This window comes from Narcine bancroftii, chromosome 10 (genome assembly GCF_036971445.1).
Source record: "Narcine bancroftii isolate sNarBan1 chromosome 10, sNarBan1.hap1, whole genome shotgun sequence".
In the NCBI taxonomy this organism is placed as follows: Eukaryota; Metazoa; Chordata; class Chondrichthyes; order Torpediniformes; family Narcinidae; genus Narcine; species Narcine bancroftii.
The window spans coordinates 53,269,749-53,286,420 of NC_091478.1; the positions used below are offsets into that span (position 1 = coordinate 53,269,749).

The 16,672-nt window shown below is 42.0% G+C and overlaps 1 protein-coding gene across 1 annotated transcript in view; it reads right to left on the reverse strand.

The window, feature by feature from the left end:
- The window catches only part of hydin (HYDIN axonemal central pair apparatus protein), a 1,560,590-nt gene that overhangs the window by 276,845 nt on the left and 1,267,073 nt on the right, over positions 1-16,672 (reverse strand). Inside the window, exons 63-66 of the mRNA XM_069900939.1 lie at positions 16,296-16,407; positions 12,449-12,709; positions 4,038-4,183; positions 2,931-3,167 (exon numbers count right to left, since the gene is read on the reverse strand). Coding sequence (XP_069757040.1) covers positions 2,931-3,167; positions 4,038-4,183; positions 12,449-12,709; positions 16,296-16,407 — 756 coding nt within the window. The remainder of the gene's footprint in view (positions 1-2,930; positions 3,168-4,037; positions 4,184-12,448; positions 12,710-16,295; positions 16,408-16,672) is intronic.

Sequence of the window (16,672 nt, forward strand, 5' to 3'; positions counted from 1 at the left end):
TTAGGATGTCACTGGCCATGGGGGTGGTACCAAAGGATTGGAGGGTGGCGCATGTGGTTCCTCTGTTTAAGAAAGGTTCCAAATGCAAACCTGGGAATTATAGGCCTGTAAGTCTGACGTCTGTGGTGGGCAAGATGATGGAAAGTGTTCTGAGGGATGCTATTTACAAATTTTTGGAGGTACAGGGATTGATAGGGAGTAATCAGCATGGTTTTGTCAGGGGTAGATCATGCTTGACAAACCTGATTGAGTTCTTCGAGGGGGTTACAAAAAAGGTTGATGAAGGGAAAGCTGTGGATGATGTCTATTTGGACTTTAGTAAAGCTTTTGACAAAGTTCCCCACAGGAGGTTAGGAAAAAAGGTGGAGGCATTAGGTATAAATAAGGAGGTAATGAAATGGATTCAGCAGTGGTTGGATGGGAGGTGTCAGAGAGTAGTGGTAGAAAATTGTTTGTCCAATTGGAGGCCGGTGAATAGTGGAGTTCCTCAGGGTTCGGTCATGGGTCCACTATTATTTGTTATATATATTAACGATCTGGATGTAGGGGTGGAGAATTGGATAAGCAAGTTTGCGGATGACACAAAGATTGGTGGTGTTGTGGACAGTGAGGTAGATTACCGTAGATTAAAAGGTGATTTAGGAAGGCTGGAGGTGTGGGCTGAGAAATGGCTGATGGAATTTAATACAGAGAAATGTGAGGTGCTACATTTTGGAAAGGCAAATTTAAATAGGTCATATACATTGAATGGTAGACAATTGAGGAGTGCAGAGCAACAAAGGGATTTAGGAATTATGGTAAATAGTACCATCAAGATGGTGTGGTGAAGAAGGCATTTGGAATGTTGCCCTTCATAAATCGGAGTGTTGAATTCAAGAGTAGGGAGGTTATGATGAAATTGTACAAGGCATTGGTGAGGCCAAATTTGGAGTACTGTGTACAGTTTTGGTCACCAAATTATAGGAAAGATATAAACAAAATAGAGAGAGTGCAGAGAAGGTTCACGAGAATGTTGACAGGATTTCAGGGTCTGAGTTACAGGGAAAGGTTGTGCAGACTGGGGCTTTTTTCTCTGGAGCGTAGAAGATTGAGAGGGGACTTGATAGAGGTGTTTAAGATTTTAAAAGGGACAGACAGAGTAAATGTGGATAGGCTTTTTTCAATTAAGAAAGGGGGAGATTCAAATTAGAGGACATGGTTTAAGATTGAAGGGGAAAAATTAAAAGGGGAACATGAAGGGAAATGTCTTTACGCAGAGGGTGGTGGGGATGTGAAATGAGCTTCCGGCAGACGTGGTCGAGGCGGGATCATTGGTTACATTTAAGGAAAGACTGGATCATTACATGGATAGGAGGGGACTAGAGGGGTATGGACCGGGTGCTGGTCAGTGGGACTAGGAGGGTGGGGATTTGCTACGGCATGGACTAGTAGGGCCGAACTGGCATGTTCTGTGCTGTAAGTGGTTATATGGTTATATATGGTTAAGATTCTTTACACAGTCCTGCAGGAGGTCAAACACAATGAAGGAGGAAGTGCGAGAAAAAGAATGAAGAGAGGGGTAAGAATGCTCTGCGACAGACTGGTGTTTAAATTGTGATATTTTTAGTCACAGATTCATAGAGTTACATAGTATAGAGATAGGTCTTTCAGACCAATGTCTGTTTAAGTTCAGTGGAGGAAAGTTTAGGGGAGATGCCAGAGGTCAGCTATTTTCACAGAGAGTGGTAGGTGCCTGGAATGCATTGCGGGGTGGGGGGGGGAGGGTGATGGTGGAGGTAGGACGTATTGAGACTTTATCCCTCGATAAAGGGTTGTGATCTGAAATGCTGACTGACCATTTCTACCTATGGATGCTGTCTGATCTGTTGAGTTCCTCCAGCAATTCTTTGTTTAGTCAAGATCCCAGCCTCTGAGTCTTTGTGTTTCTTTGCATTCCACAGGTTTTCTCTCTCTGTTTCTCCTGAATTCTTTATTGACTTGTTGTATTGCATCCGAGTTTTAACCTCACTCACAAACAAATACATCTCATTTACATCCAGGGTGCTCAAGGAGATTTGGTATGTCACAGAAGACTTCTACAGGAAAGAAAAGGTTGAAAATCACTTCTCTAACCCATGGACTATTTGCTGGATGATACATTTCATTCAGTGGTTCTCAACCTTTTTCTTTCCACTCACATACCATTTTAAATAATCCCTATGCCATTGGTGCTCTGTGATTAATAAGGAATTGCTTAAGGTGGTATGTGGGTGGAAAGAGAAAAGCTGAGAATGACTGATTTAACTGAAGCCAAACTGTTCTCCTGGGGCATCTGCATGGACTATTTTACTGAACTATGGGGCAGTCGCTCTGATGTCATGGCTAATATTGGTTCACTAACCACCCTCACTGAAGTAGGCTATCTGGTCATTTTTATCTTAATATTTGTGGCACCTTTTATTTGAATTTGTAGTTCTTCCATCACACAACAGCTATAGCTCAAAATTAATTAATATGATTTTAAACAACACTGAAAGAGGCAAGGTATGGAAGGGTATGGTGCAAATATGGGCAAATGGGGTAACTGTCGATAGACAAAAAGATCAGCAATAACATGAAGGGTCGAAGCATCCACTTCTGGGATGTGTTACAGGCTTATGCTATTCTTAATTATTATTTTATATTCTATATTTTAACGGGTTAGTTTGTGGGTTGGACAGGGGAAGACACACAACACGCACCCACACCCAAACACCCATATACATACACGTACACACATGCACCCACCCACACAACACGCACACACATGCACCCACTCATGCACTCTCACACACACCCACACACATACGCCCCACTCACACACACACACACACACACACACACACACACACACACACACACACACACACACACACACACACACACACACACACACACACACACACACACACACACAGAGTTTTCAGGAAGAAACTCCCCTTTTTCTTTGCAGGTTGAGCATCTTTCCCAGCATCGATCCACTTCACTACACTTAGTCGATTATCCCAGTCCGGAACCTGGTCTGCAGGCATTGGGAAGGTGATCTTTGACACCATGCATTTTACTACTTGATACTTGTATGTGACCGGCTGGTCAGACATCAACGTCACAGTCACATCCTTCGCACATCCCGAGTGCAGGTGCCCAAACTAGCCAACAAAAATAATTAAGAATAAGAAATATTAGTTGATAAGTAGTAGTGAAGCCACTTTTGCCAAAATATCTACTTTGTCTCCCAATAGCTGCGCATAGACAATTAGGAATCCAGCAGTTCCAAGCCAGAGTTAGTGAGGGCTACACTTGGTAACAGTATGTGATAGTATGTCAGTACACATCAAGGACCAACTTTGGAATGACTTAAGCTTGTTGAAGGTGTGATGTAAATAAGTCAGACCAAATTCAGTGCATGGTAAAAATCAGTTCTTGTCTAAATTCTCCTTAATCTGATCTCATTACATGAAATAATGGCCATTCTACTTTATCAAAAGTAATAAAATCATACCAGTGAGCTCTTTCATTTATTTCTGTGTAGTTATCTTGTGGCCTATCATTTCATACCTGGGGATTCTTTGCAACTAGGTTTCTGGGAGCCAACGTTGGTGCTGACAAATTCCTGGAAATTTGCACAGACAAGAAATTCTTAGCGAAGCCCTAGAGTAAATGGCACATTCCATTGTGCTCTCTGTAAGTGCTGACTAACACCTGGAAATCTGCACAAAGACATTCTCAGCGAAGCCCAAGAATAACTGGCACATTCCATTGTGCTCTCTGTAAGTGCTGACTAACTCCTGGGTCAGCTCCAGAAATGCCAAAATGCTCTTGCGAACAGCTTCGGACACAGAGTAAACTGTTGATATAGTACAACTGGCGGTTCGAAGGAGAGATAATCTGAAGGGAGAGTCACCCCAATGGCTCATTTCTTGGAGAGGAAAGAAGGCTGATATGTGAACCAGTGTCACATCAAATAGACTTTTCTGCAAGTTTGAAGATGCTATGTTTGATCAGACCCTTGTCTTTACCTGTGGGGAGATCTTGAGCTCACGGATGTCTGCGACCCATTGAAATCGGACCATGTCTGTTGCACTTCGATTGGTCATCGTGAAAGTCACCTGATAAGGTCTGCTAATGTGGCAGTCTCCAAATTGAATGTGGTTCAAGTGCTTAGCTAGAATGGATCACAACAAGTTGTTCCTTTATCAGTCAATCATATTATTCCTCATTTTTTCAAAAAGAAATTTGACTAATCAAGTTGAAACACTGAGGGTCATCTCACTGTCAAACAGAAAACAGCTCACCAGATGAAGATCACCTTCCCTTGTCAATCCAGATGATATTCTATACCCCAGACTAATGCAACTTCCAACGGGTTATTCTCCTCACCTGAAGTCCTGTGGCTCAATTCATGGGCCAGCCTCCAGTAACAAAATGCAACATCTGTTACCCTGAGCCCACTCCTGGCTGTGATTTGTGGACAGTACTGGAGGACCAATGGTGAGGTGTGTGCCATATGGTGTAGGGCTTCAATTATGGCGTGCATCTGGCAGACCATCATGGTTCACCCGGTTTAACTTGTACATTAGAATCTGTAGTTAGATAACTTCTTTTATCTGTGTGATGTGCCAGCACATTGGGGCAGTGACAGGTACTAAATTTTTAATTTCAAAATACAGCAATGAAACAGGCCCTTCCAGCCCATGAGCCCGTGCTGCTCAATTACACAATTAACCTACAATACCCGTATGTTTTTGGAGGGTGGGAGAAACCAGAATACCCAGAGGAATCCCATGCCAACACAGGGAGAACATACAAGCTCCTTAGAGAGAGCAGTTGATTTGGACCCAGGTCGTTAACAGTGTAACAGCATTGCATTAACTGCTATGCTAACTGTTCTGCCTAACCTTTTGTTCCAAATACCTTCTCTAGGTAGCTGTAATTTAGTCAACCTGTATGCTAGTGATATTGGTTTGTATATGGATGAAACATTCATGAAATTCTTGAACCCTTCAAATCTTTTACCACAACCCTTGACATTCCACAAGTTCATGCCACTATGAGAGAATGGTTCCATTCCCCCACATCTTTTTCATAAATTTGCATAAATTTTCATAATACCAGTGTAAAGATTTTGTGACAGAATTTATTTGCTAAATTCCAACCCATCATTTTTCCTCCAGAACCCCTAGACAGTTTTACAGATCGCCTGCAGTCTAAATTGTTTGTAGGCACTCGGTAAGAAACAGGGCTAATCTATACAATGTTTACCTTCCGACAGTCTCCACAACAGTGGAAGTCAGTGGAAATGTGCATCCTGTGTAAATGACCACCCTGGAGGTTAGTATGCAAATTTTTTTACAGGATTTAGCCATTATTTATGTGTAAAAATCATAAATGTTACACATTCCCTTTCACCTGTCCTCAATTCTCTTACCACACACCCGTACTTGGGGTAACTTAGACTGAGTTAGTAACCTACCATAAAAAACACCCTTGGAATGTGAGAGGAAACCAGGTGGTCATGAGGAGAATGTTGAAACTCCAGCAGCCGACATCGGGATTAAACCTGAGTGGCTGGAGCTGTGAGGCAGCAGCACTAACTGCTTTATACCGCAATCCAGCAACACCTTTATACAAAATAATGAACCAATAGACAACATTTACTAGATACATGAGCCTGAACTGGCCAGGGCTGTGAATATGACATAACTTAAAACACCTTGCTCAGTTTAGTTGCTACAAATGTGCGATGGTGGACAGTAGAGTCAGCAAAAAGGATGGTTCAAATCTCTGATGTGGGGCAAGAATCCATGAGTTTCAAAATCAAGGGACAAGTGTGTTGTCGCTTTGCAGGGGTCAAGCTCAGTGGGTTCCTAACCTCACTACAGAGTGTACAGATTGATACAGGAGAGACACAAGCAGCTCAGATCAGGTGTGCAAGGTTTACTCAGGGGGTTATACACAGATTCAGAAAACTTTCTTTATTCAATATTGCATTTCAGCGAGCAGCTCGTTTCATAACGTCATCCTTAAAGAGGCCTTGAAGTGAGAATCACTATCCATGACCAATAATACTGCAAACAATAATTCCTAAAATATAATTATAAGTTCAACCATAAGCAGGAAAAAGTAACCTCATTGTATTTAGTCAGATGACAGTCCATGTGTGCATCCAATGCATGTGAGATCAGGGTTCTGATGCACTGATTTGTGACACACACTTTCAAGTCAAGTTTATTGTCATCTCATTGTACAAGTACAACCTGACGAAACAGTGTTCTCCATTCCTCATAGACACACAACCAAACATAACTCACACAGACAAATAATAATACACAGGAAAGTATTTATAAATAAATATTATTCCATGAACATGAGAGTCTCAGATGGTCAGTGTGAGCAGTTCCTTTGGTCTTTCAACATTTTCACTGCCCATAGAACCATAGAACACTACAGCACAGAATACAGGCCATTTGGCCCTTCTAGATTGTGCCAAAACATCATTCTGCTAGTCCCACTGACCTGCATCCATTCCGTAACCTTCCAGATCTCTCTCATCCATGTATCTATCCAATTTATTCTTAAAACTTAAGTGATTCCGCATTTACCATGTCAGATGGTAGCTTGTTCCACACTCTGAGTGAAGAAGTTCCCCCTAATGTTCCCCCTAAAGCCTTGTCCTCTTGTATTTATCTCTTCTAATCTAAGTGGAAAGAGGCTACTCACATTTACTCTGTCTACATCCCTCATAATTTTGAAAACCTCACTTGAATCTCCCCTTATTCTCCAGGACCATGGAGCATATTTACATAGATACAAGTTAGGAAAGCAGTAAACACATTAAAATATTAAGATATTAAGACACATACACTGAAAGTCCACAGTGCTCTATCCACATCTGTACTGGGAGGGGGGGAAGCTCTTTCCCACTCTAAGCGTAAGGGCCCGAAGGCTAAAGGTACTTCCTGCCAGACGGCAGAGGGGAGAACAGTTTACATGCGGGATCTGTGGAGTCTTTCACAACATTTATTCTGCATGCATCGAGTGTAGTAGATGTCCTTCATGCTAGGAAGAGGTTCCCCAATGATCTTCCCCACTGACTTCATTATCCTCTGCAGGGTCTTGCGGTCTAAGGTGGCACAGCTTCTAAACCAGGCGGTGATGCAGTTGCACAGGATGCTCTTAATGCACCCTCTGTAGAATGTGGTGAGGATGGAGGGTGGGAGATGGATTTTCCTCAGCCTTCGCAGGAAGTAGAGGAGCTGCTGGAGTTTTTTGGCGATGGAGCTGGTGTTAAGGGACCAGGTGAGATTCACCACCAGCTGCACTCCGAGGAACTTGATAGTCTTGACGACCTCAATGGTGGAGCCGTCAATGGTCAGGGGAGTGTGATCTGCCATCTCTTTTGTTTTTTTTTAATGTTCATATACAGCCTCCTCGTTCTTACTAATCAAGCCCCCCACTATCAGGTTGACAGCGAACATTCAGGCAAATATGTACCTGAATTCACAAATCCCTTTGTCCCTCTGCACCTCTCAGTGCCCTACCATTTACCGAGTATGTCCTACTTTATTTTGTCCTCCAAAATGCAGCACCTCACACTCGTCAACATTAAATTGCATCCACTATTTTCTGGCCCATTTTTCCAGTTGGTCCAGATCCCTCTGCAAACTTTGAAAGCTTCCCTCACTGTCCACAATGCCTCCAATCTTAGTGTCATCAGCAAACCTGCTGATCCAATTTACCACATTATCATCCAGATCATTGATAAAGACAACAAACAACAGTGGTTCCAACACCGATCCTTGAGGCACACCACTAGTCTCAGGCCTCCAGTCTGAGAAGCAACCATCCACCACCTCTCTCTGTCTTCTCTCATTCAGCCAATTTCAAATTCCACCCAGTGTCTGAACCTTCTGAATTAACCTCCCATGTGGGACCTTGTCAAAGGCCTTACAAATTCTACATAGACAACATCCACAGCCTTTCCTTCATATACTTTCTTGGTAACCTCCTCAAAAAACTCTAGATACATTAATCTTGTCCTACCACGCATAAAGCCATGTTGACTTTCCTTATGTTGACCCTTGCTGGTCATATACTTGTATATTTAATCTCTCAGAACACCATCCAATAATTTACCTACTAATGACATCAGACTCATTGGCCTGTAATTTCCTGGTTTATTTTTGGAGCATTTTTTAAACAATGGAACAACATGAGCTACCCTCCAGTCCTCTGGTACCTCACCTGTTGATAAGGATGTTATAAATATTTCTGCCAAGGCCCCTGAAATTTCTACACTTGTCTCCCTCAATGTCCAAGGGAATATCATGTCAGGCCCGGGATATTTATCTATCTTTATTCACTGTAAAACAACAAGCACCTTCTCCTATTTAATCTCCATATGTTCCATGCCACTATTGTTTGGTTCCTTTCCTTATACACTAGGCCAGTTTCCTGAGTTAATACTGATTCAAAATAAAACTGTTTAAGATCTCCCCCACCTCGTGAGGCTCCACACATAGATGACCACTTTGATTTTCTAGGGGTCAAAATTTTGTCCTTTACTATCTTTTTACTCTTAATATACTTGTAGAAACCTTTCTAGTTTACCTTCACGTTTTCTGCCAATGCAATTTCGTGTTTTCTTTTTACCTTCCTGATTTCCTTCTGAAGTATTTTCTTACATTTTCTATACTTTTCTAGTACCTCATTAGCTCCTTGTTGCTTATACCTGCTATACACCTCTCTCTTCTTCTTAACCAGATCGCTAATATCCATTGAATACCTGTTAACTTGTCCTTTAATCCTGACAGGAACATGTAAATTCTACACTCTCAAAATTTCACCTACCATTTACTGAGTATGTCCTATCTTATTTTGTCCTTCCAAAATGCAGCACCTCACACTTGTCTACATTAAATTGCATCCACTATTTTCTGGCCCATTTTTCCAGTTGGTCCAGATCCCTCTGCAAGCTTTGAAAGGCCTTCCACTTACTGAACACATCCTTGCCCAAAAACAACTATCTCAACCTACTCTTCCTAGATCCTTTCTCATTTCCATTAAATTGCCCTCTCTCCAATTTAGAATCTCAACTTAAGGACCAGACCTATCCTTATCCATAATTAACTTGAAACTAATGACATTATGGCCATTGGACTCAAAACGTTCACCTACACACACATCTGTCATCTGACCTGTCTTGTTCCCTAATAGGAGATTAAGTATTGCATCCTCTCTCATTGATTTAGAAAACTTTCCTGAACACATTTGACAAACTCCAAGCCATCCAGCCCTTTTACAGAATAGGAGTACCAGTCAATATGTGGAAAGTTAAAATCTCCTACTATCACAGCTTTCTGTTTTTTACACTGGTTTGCTATCTCTCTATAGATTTTCTCCTCCAATTCTCTCTGACTAATGGGCGGTCTATAATACAACCCTTTCCTGTTCCTCAGCTCCACCTATATGTCTCTGTCAGTCCCTTCCCCTCTATCACGTCTGAAACAACCGATCCCTGGAAAAATGAGCTGCTAATCCTGCCCCTCATGCAACCAAGTCATTATGTAATAATCCCATATGGATCCCTACACCCTAAGATCATCTGCCTTTCTGACAATACTCCTTGAATGGGAAGAAGCTGTTCCTCAGCCTGGTGGTGCTGGCTCTGGTACTCTGTATCTCTTCCCTGATGGGAGCAACTGAAAGATGCTGTATGTGGGGTGGATTAGTCCTTAATGATTTTGTGAGCCCTTTTCAGAAAACAATTCAAGTAGATCATGTTGATGGGAGGAAGGGAGACTCTCTGCCACTCTTATGGACATGTGGGTTGACCTTTGATCCATTTCTATGCAGCGATTGTGATGTAGCCAGCCAGGATGCACTCGAAAGAGCTCCCATAGAAGGATAGCCTGGTAGGCTTGCCCACTTTAGTCTTCTCTGGAAGTGCAGTCCCTTTGCTCCTTCCCTACAAGTGAAGAGATGTTGAATGTCCATGATAGGTCACTAGTGAAGTGAACTCCAAGAAACAACACTCTCCACTCTCTTTACTACAAAGTTGTTGATGTGTAATGGAGGGTGGTCATTTCCTGGTCCTTCTGAAGTCCACGATCATCTCTTTCATCTTGTCAAAGTTGAGACTCAGGTTGTTACGCTCACACCATATCATGAGACTAGTTCCATGAGCTAGCCACTAATGTGCTTGTCCTTGTTTTGGACTTTGAAATCATCTTATTTTCCATAGAAATGTAATTACTTGTTAAATGTAAATGGTAGCTTCAGTGATATGAGTGTCATTGGAGTCATGAGCAGAAAACCAGTCAATGTGATTCAAGTCTGGGAGTGGCTGATGAAGACAATTATCATAGCTGAGTATGAAAGTCAGGAACCCATGTTTCAGTTAGATAAAACTGTTTACTCTGCACATGGAATATTGTGCCTTGTTCTAATTTAATTTAATTTAGACATACAACACGGATACAGGCCCTTTCATCCTATGAGCCCGTGCTGCGCAATTTACACCCAATTAACCTACAATCCTGGTATGTTTTTGAAGGGTGGGAGGAAACCGGAGACCCCGGAAAAACCCATGCAGACACGGGGAGAACGTACAAACTCCTTACCGACAGCGCAGAATTTGAACCCCGGTCTCAATCGCTGGCGCTGCGACAGCTTGTGCTAATCATGACGTTAACCTTGCTGGCACCTCCCCCTACTCTCGCCCTGTCATTGTATTTCAGGAAATACGTGGAGGATTGGGACAGGGTGCCGAAGAGATTTACCAGGATGTTGGCTGCGTGAAAGATATAGCTATAAGGAGAGATTGAGCAACATGCTATTGTTTTCTCTGAAGTATCAGATACTGAGAGGTGATCTGATTGGAATTTATAAAAGTGTGAGAGGCATGGATAGGGTGAAGGGTCAGAATCTTTCTTCATGAGTGGAAATGTCAAATACTAGGAGGAAAAGCTTTAAGTGAGCGAGGAAAAGTTTAAAGGATATTTACGATTCATTTTTTTCCATATAGAGAATGGTAAATGGCTGGAACATGCTTCCTGGAGAGGTGGTGGATATGAAAGCAATGTTTATAAAACATTTGGACAGAGACATGAATATGGAGGGAGAGAGAGGGATATAGACTACTTGCAGGAAGATAAGATTAATTTAATTTGGCATCATAGTTGGCACAGCACAGACCTGGTGGGCCAAAAGGCCTGTTCCTGTGCTATAAAGTTCTTGCATTTATAATGGCAATAACTTTCATCTTAATGAATGTTATTGTCTTAATTTGGCAGGTACCTGGGTGCAGGTAAGTGGGACTAGGCAAAATAATGGGACTCTATTCCCTCGAGCGTCAGAAAACGAGGGGAGATTTGATTGAGTTGTACAAAATTATGAGAGGCTTTTTCCGCTGAGATTAGATGAGGCAACATCTAGAGGATATAGACTGAAAGGGAATATTGGGGGAACCAGCATGCAGAAAATGATGAGTATGTGGAACAAGGTGCCAGCTGAAATGTTGAATGTGGGTGGAAGGGAGGGCTGATCTGGGTGAAGTTCAATGGCACTAATCAGAATAATAGTTTGGCATGGACTCGAAGGGCCAAAAAGTAATGTTCTAAGAGTGCAGTTGGAATCCTTCAGTTCGCAAACAAATTCATGAGATGGGCATTGATATAACTGACATAGGTCTCAGTGAGAAATAGCCCAGTGTTTCCTGCCAGCTCTGCAGTTGTTTTAAGTGGACACTGAGTCCAGGAGTTATTAAAGAGCAAAGCAGACTTAATGAGACAGGTCTATAATCCTTTGGATGCACAAATAATTTTCCATGTCATTATGCAGCATTTGAAACTAAGGGTAAAAGCAGGTTGCAGGTTTCAACAGTACCTAATGCTAGAAATTGCAGCAAAACACAGTCTGCTGGCAGAACTCATAGGAGATAAAAAAGAATTGTTAGCATTTCATGTTGGAACCGTTCATAAAGACTGATAATGGAACTGAAAGGTAGCTAGTGGAATAATGGTCCAATGGGGGACTGGTGAACCAGGGAGGGATGAAGGATGATGGGCAGAAGTTGTTGATTGGCATATGACAGACAAGGCCAGGAGAGAGAGAGAGAGAGAGAGAGAGAGAGAGAGAGAGAGAGAGAGAGAGAGATGAAAGAGAAACCAATGAGGGAAATGGGAGAAGATGAGTGTATCAAGGCAGTTTGGGGGGGGGGGGCGTTGGAAGTGGGTGGTAGGTGGAGACGAAGGATGCCAATGCTGGAAGAGGTAACTATACAACAGTTCAATGGCAATTATATTTAATTGAAACTCAATGGACGATTATAATATAGAAAGACCGATGAAAAATAGAAATGCTAAAACCTTTTGATGAATTGCATTTGGTATACACACATTTTTTTAGGAAAGTGGTGAAGAGCCCTCACCTTCTATGTCCTTATCCTCCAAAAATGTAGTAATCTTTTCTTCTCTGCCAGTTTGCAACAGTCCATGAATGTTATCAAGAGTAATGTCATCCTGGTAACCCTCACCCACCAAATGTATGACGGTGTCCTCGTATTGATTATTGAAGACAGTGAGGTTGATCGTTCCTTCTAAGCGTCGGGCCATGGTTGGTCGGAATGCTACATCAAAGCTTGCCTCTTCCCCTCTGTTCAGTTTGAGAGTGAACATGCAACTTTCCCTCGCTGTGGATAAAAGAACATGTATTTTTGTATCCATAACAACCTTCTGTCAACAAACCTTCACTGAACTAGGTTGATCATGATGAAGGTAGAAAGATTTAGGAAGAGTTTATTCGCCTTGTTCAGTCCATCAGGATCTATGCCACCAGAAGGACAAGGGCAGTAGGTCCTTGGGAACACCACCACCTCCAGATTCCCTGCCGTGCTGCATGCTATCCTAATTTGGAAAAGCATCACCAGTCCTAGATCCAGGAACTTCCTACCCAACAACACTGTAAAAGTGCCTTCACCAGAAGCACCACAATGGGTCAGAAAGGTGGCTCGGGTTAAGGGGGTGGGGGGGGGGGGGCGCGGTGGTGCATTAAATGCTGGCCTTGCCCAGGTGTTGGAAAATTAGTACATAAAAATGAAGTCAATCCTGTCCAGGGCTTATTGCTACTGAACCAGTGGGCAAAAGGTTGTTCATGTTGTGGGAGCTGTAAGCAAGAGAAGTGAAATGACAGAACAATAGTCCCAAAAGGAGTAACCAAAAGGTTTCGTGAAAAATGATGGAGAAGCCAGGATGTGTACTCAAAAATATTAATGTCGCCCAATCTTCATCAGCTTGATGCTCTGAGTCCTGCTCTCAATGTTGGCATCATTGGTTGTGGACAGTTCCTTGGCGTTTAGTGTTCTGCTGTGAACCAAGTTGGGAGATTAGAAATCCTTGCAGTGTTGTTTACAGTGACAGTAAAATGAGCTAATTGCTGAGAAAGTGGCCTCCTAAGTGTTCTCTAATTGATTAAGAGATAAAGCAGGGTAAACAGGCCATTCTGCCCCATGAGCCTGCACCACCCATGTTTCTAATTAATCTACTAACCTTGTACATTTTTGGAAGGGGGGGAGGAATCTGGAGCACCCAGAGTAAACCCATGAGGACATAGGGAGAATGTACAACTCCTTGCAGTCTGCAGTGGAAACCCAGTTTGTTGTACAACCCAGTTTGCTCCTCTATGCTAACCACGCTTATATATTCTTGGGATGGGGATGTCTCTGGCAAAGTTGGTGTTTATTATTCATCCTAAGTTTCCCTTTGGAGTGAAACTTGCTGCACCTTTTGAAAGGTGTGTGGTACTATCCAATTTGAGGGCCTGGAGTCACATGCAGGCTTGGAAGGGTAAGGATGGAACATTTGTTCAATAACTCAGTGAGGTTTTCCAGAAATCTGGTCATTTCATTGCATCCATATTGGCATTTGCTTTCATTCCAGAGTTATTTAATGGCATGAATTTTGGTTTCTCCTCTGTAATGAGGGAATCAAACCCAAGTTTCCTTATCCATAGTCAAGCTTCAGCTATGCCTGAATCACCATACTACTGCTGAATTCACTGCAAAACCATTCAGTGTGTTTACTTCCTAAATTAATGTCCTTGGCACTAATTTCCACTTTTAATGAGTAATTGTCTCCAAACATGTACAATGTCAAATGTGCCAACTGGTAAACTTCATCCAAAGCTATCCACACCAAAGATGTAAAACAATGATCTCCAACTCAACCAACAACAGCTCCCAATCAAACAAAAACCCACCTCAAACTAACCAAGGTAAACTCCAAACTGACTAGAATCTTCATCAAAATTAACTTAACTGACCCCAAGTGAAATGAAACTGACTGCCACCATATATCTAACTATCTATTGCCAGGACAAGAAGACCAGTGATTCCCAGCACAGAAAGCAAACCTTCTCAACAAGCAGCAGTCATTCCAAAATGCAAAGAGTAAAGTCAGCCCCAAACGAGAAACAGTCTACTCAACCTGAATGTGAGGTGAGATTCAGGCTGAGTCTTTCCTACTCAACCAAGGTCCATATTCAATAGATTGCTACAGATTCCAGAGGCTTCAGCCTTTCAAATGTCTCCAAATCTAACCTAAACGGTTTTATTCATTTACAACCTGTTTTCATTCCCTAACTGCTAGAGTTTTTCTGTGGCCCAACCAGACTAAACTGCCTCACCAATTGGAATCCACAATCATCCCATCAAACTGGAATTCATAGCACCCACCCAGAACAAACTGAATATCCCTCTGCCATCAACATGGTTGAAACCGACCCAACTTGGGATAGATATTCCACCACAATACATCCCAGACTTTGTCAGGATACAGTCAGAACTCAGATTGTTAAAAAACATAGAACATTACATCATAGCAAAGACTCTTCAGCCCATGATATTATGCCAACCCATATATACCCACCAAAAAAAACCTAATTTTCCCTTTCTCAACCACTCTATCTCCGTTTCAAGTAAAGGTTGCAAGTACATTGACTGCACCTTTCCCAACTTGCTTCAGAGAAGGACTCCATTCCATTCTCCCAATGCTGTTGTCTCCACTTCATTGGTTCTGATGAATCCATCTCCACAAAAGTAATTCCAAATGTCTATACTCAATCATGGTTCCTGTCCCATCAGAGTTGAGAAGCTTGTCTGTTACATTTCCTGCAATTCTGCCTTAATTTTTAAAAAGTGTTTAGACATTCAACATGGTTACAGGCCATTTCGGCCCATGTCTCTGTGCACCCAATTTACGCCCCATTAACCTACATCCCTGGTATGTTTTGAATGGTGGGAGGAAACGAGAGCCCTTGGGGAAAACTCACGCAGACACTGTATTTTACAAACTCCTTACAGACAGCACAGGATTTGAACCCCAAATGCTGGCGCTGAAAAGGCATTATGCTAACCATATGCCAACCATGCCACCCAACTCTGAACAAGAATCAATTTTCCTTGCCCTCTCAATACAATGGAACCATTTTGGTAAGTTCCGAATCTTCCAACATTATCCCACCACCTCTCACTTACAGCTCTCTGAAGAGACTATGCCTTCCTCAGTATGCTCGTCTACTATCCCATCCGCACCAACACTGGCATGTCCCAATGCAACCACATAAGATGTATTGCATTTTACCTCCATTCAAGGACTCAAGTGGTACTTTCAAATGAAGTAAGGATTTACTTGTACCTCTTCCAAGGTCCCGTGGGACACAGATTGGACAATGATAGTCCTGAACTTTCAGGCACCTGTCACTTTAAGTTCTCCATTCCACTCCAACCTCCAACTCTGTCCTATCAGCCTTTAGACTTCTGCATTGCTCCAGTGAAGCTCAGTATAAGCTGGAGGAATGGCATCTCAGCTTTGCCTTGGCACAGTACAACTATCATGTCTTAACAATTAATCCAGCAATTTCAGATAATCTATGACACCAGTCTTCATTTTCTCCCTGTTTTTTCTGTTATTTCACATATTCTTCATCTCTCCTATTTACACCTCCTCCAGATGTACCTTCTCTTATTCAATAGTCTTTCAGCCACCTCAACATCTGTATCCCATCACTGATACTTTTCCTTGTCCTCAGTCTTCTCTTCATCTTGAGACATGTCTGGATCCTATTTTTACCTAATTATAATTAAAAATCATCAATCTGAAACATTAATTCAGATGCTGCCTTAAAGATTCCAACATTTTCTGTTTGATTTCAAATTTCCAGTATGTCCATTTTATTGACATTCGTTATTGTGAGGTTTCATTGAGTTTTCAAGCTGTTACCTCTGCTTGGGTTCTCTTCCTTGATGTAACGTTCTTTGGGATAGGAGCATATCGTACCGATACATTGCCTCAGAGAAAACATTCCATGGTCATCAGAAAGATTGATTGACACCTATCATGAAACATCATTTATTGGAGTGTGACTGACAAACTCAGAGGTAAACATGCTTAGTCAATATTTTGTTAGAGAACCAATCACCTTCAGATATCACTTCCTAATGACAAAGGCATTAGGATAAACGCTTTGTAAAGGAACATCAGGGCATGTTGTTACTTTTTGGAGCAAAGCAAATAGAACTGCACAAATATTTTTACCAAAATTGCAGATTTTGCAAAATATAGATCCAGCCAAATATCCAACATCACATTTCAATTTC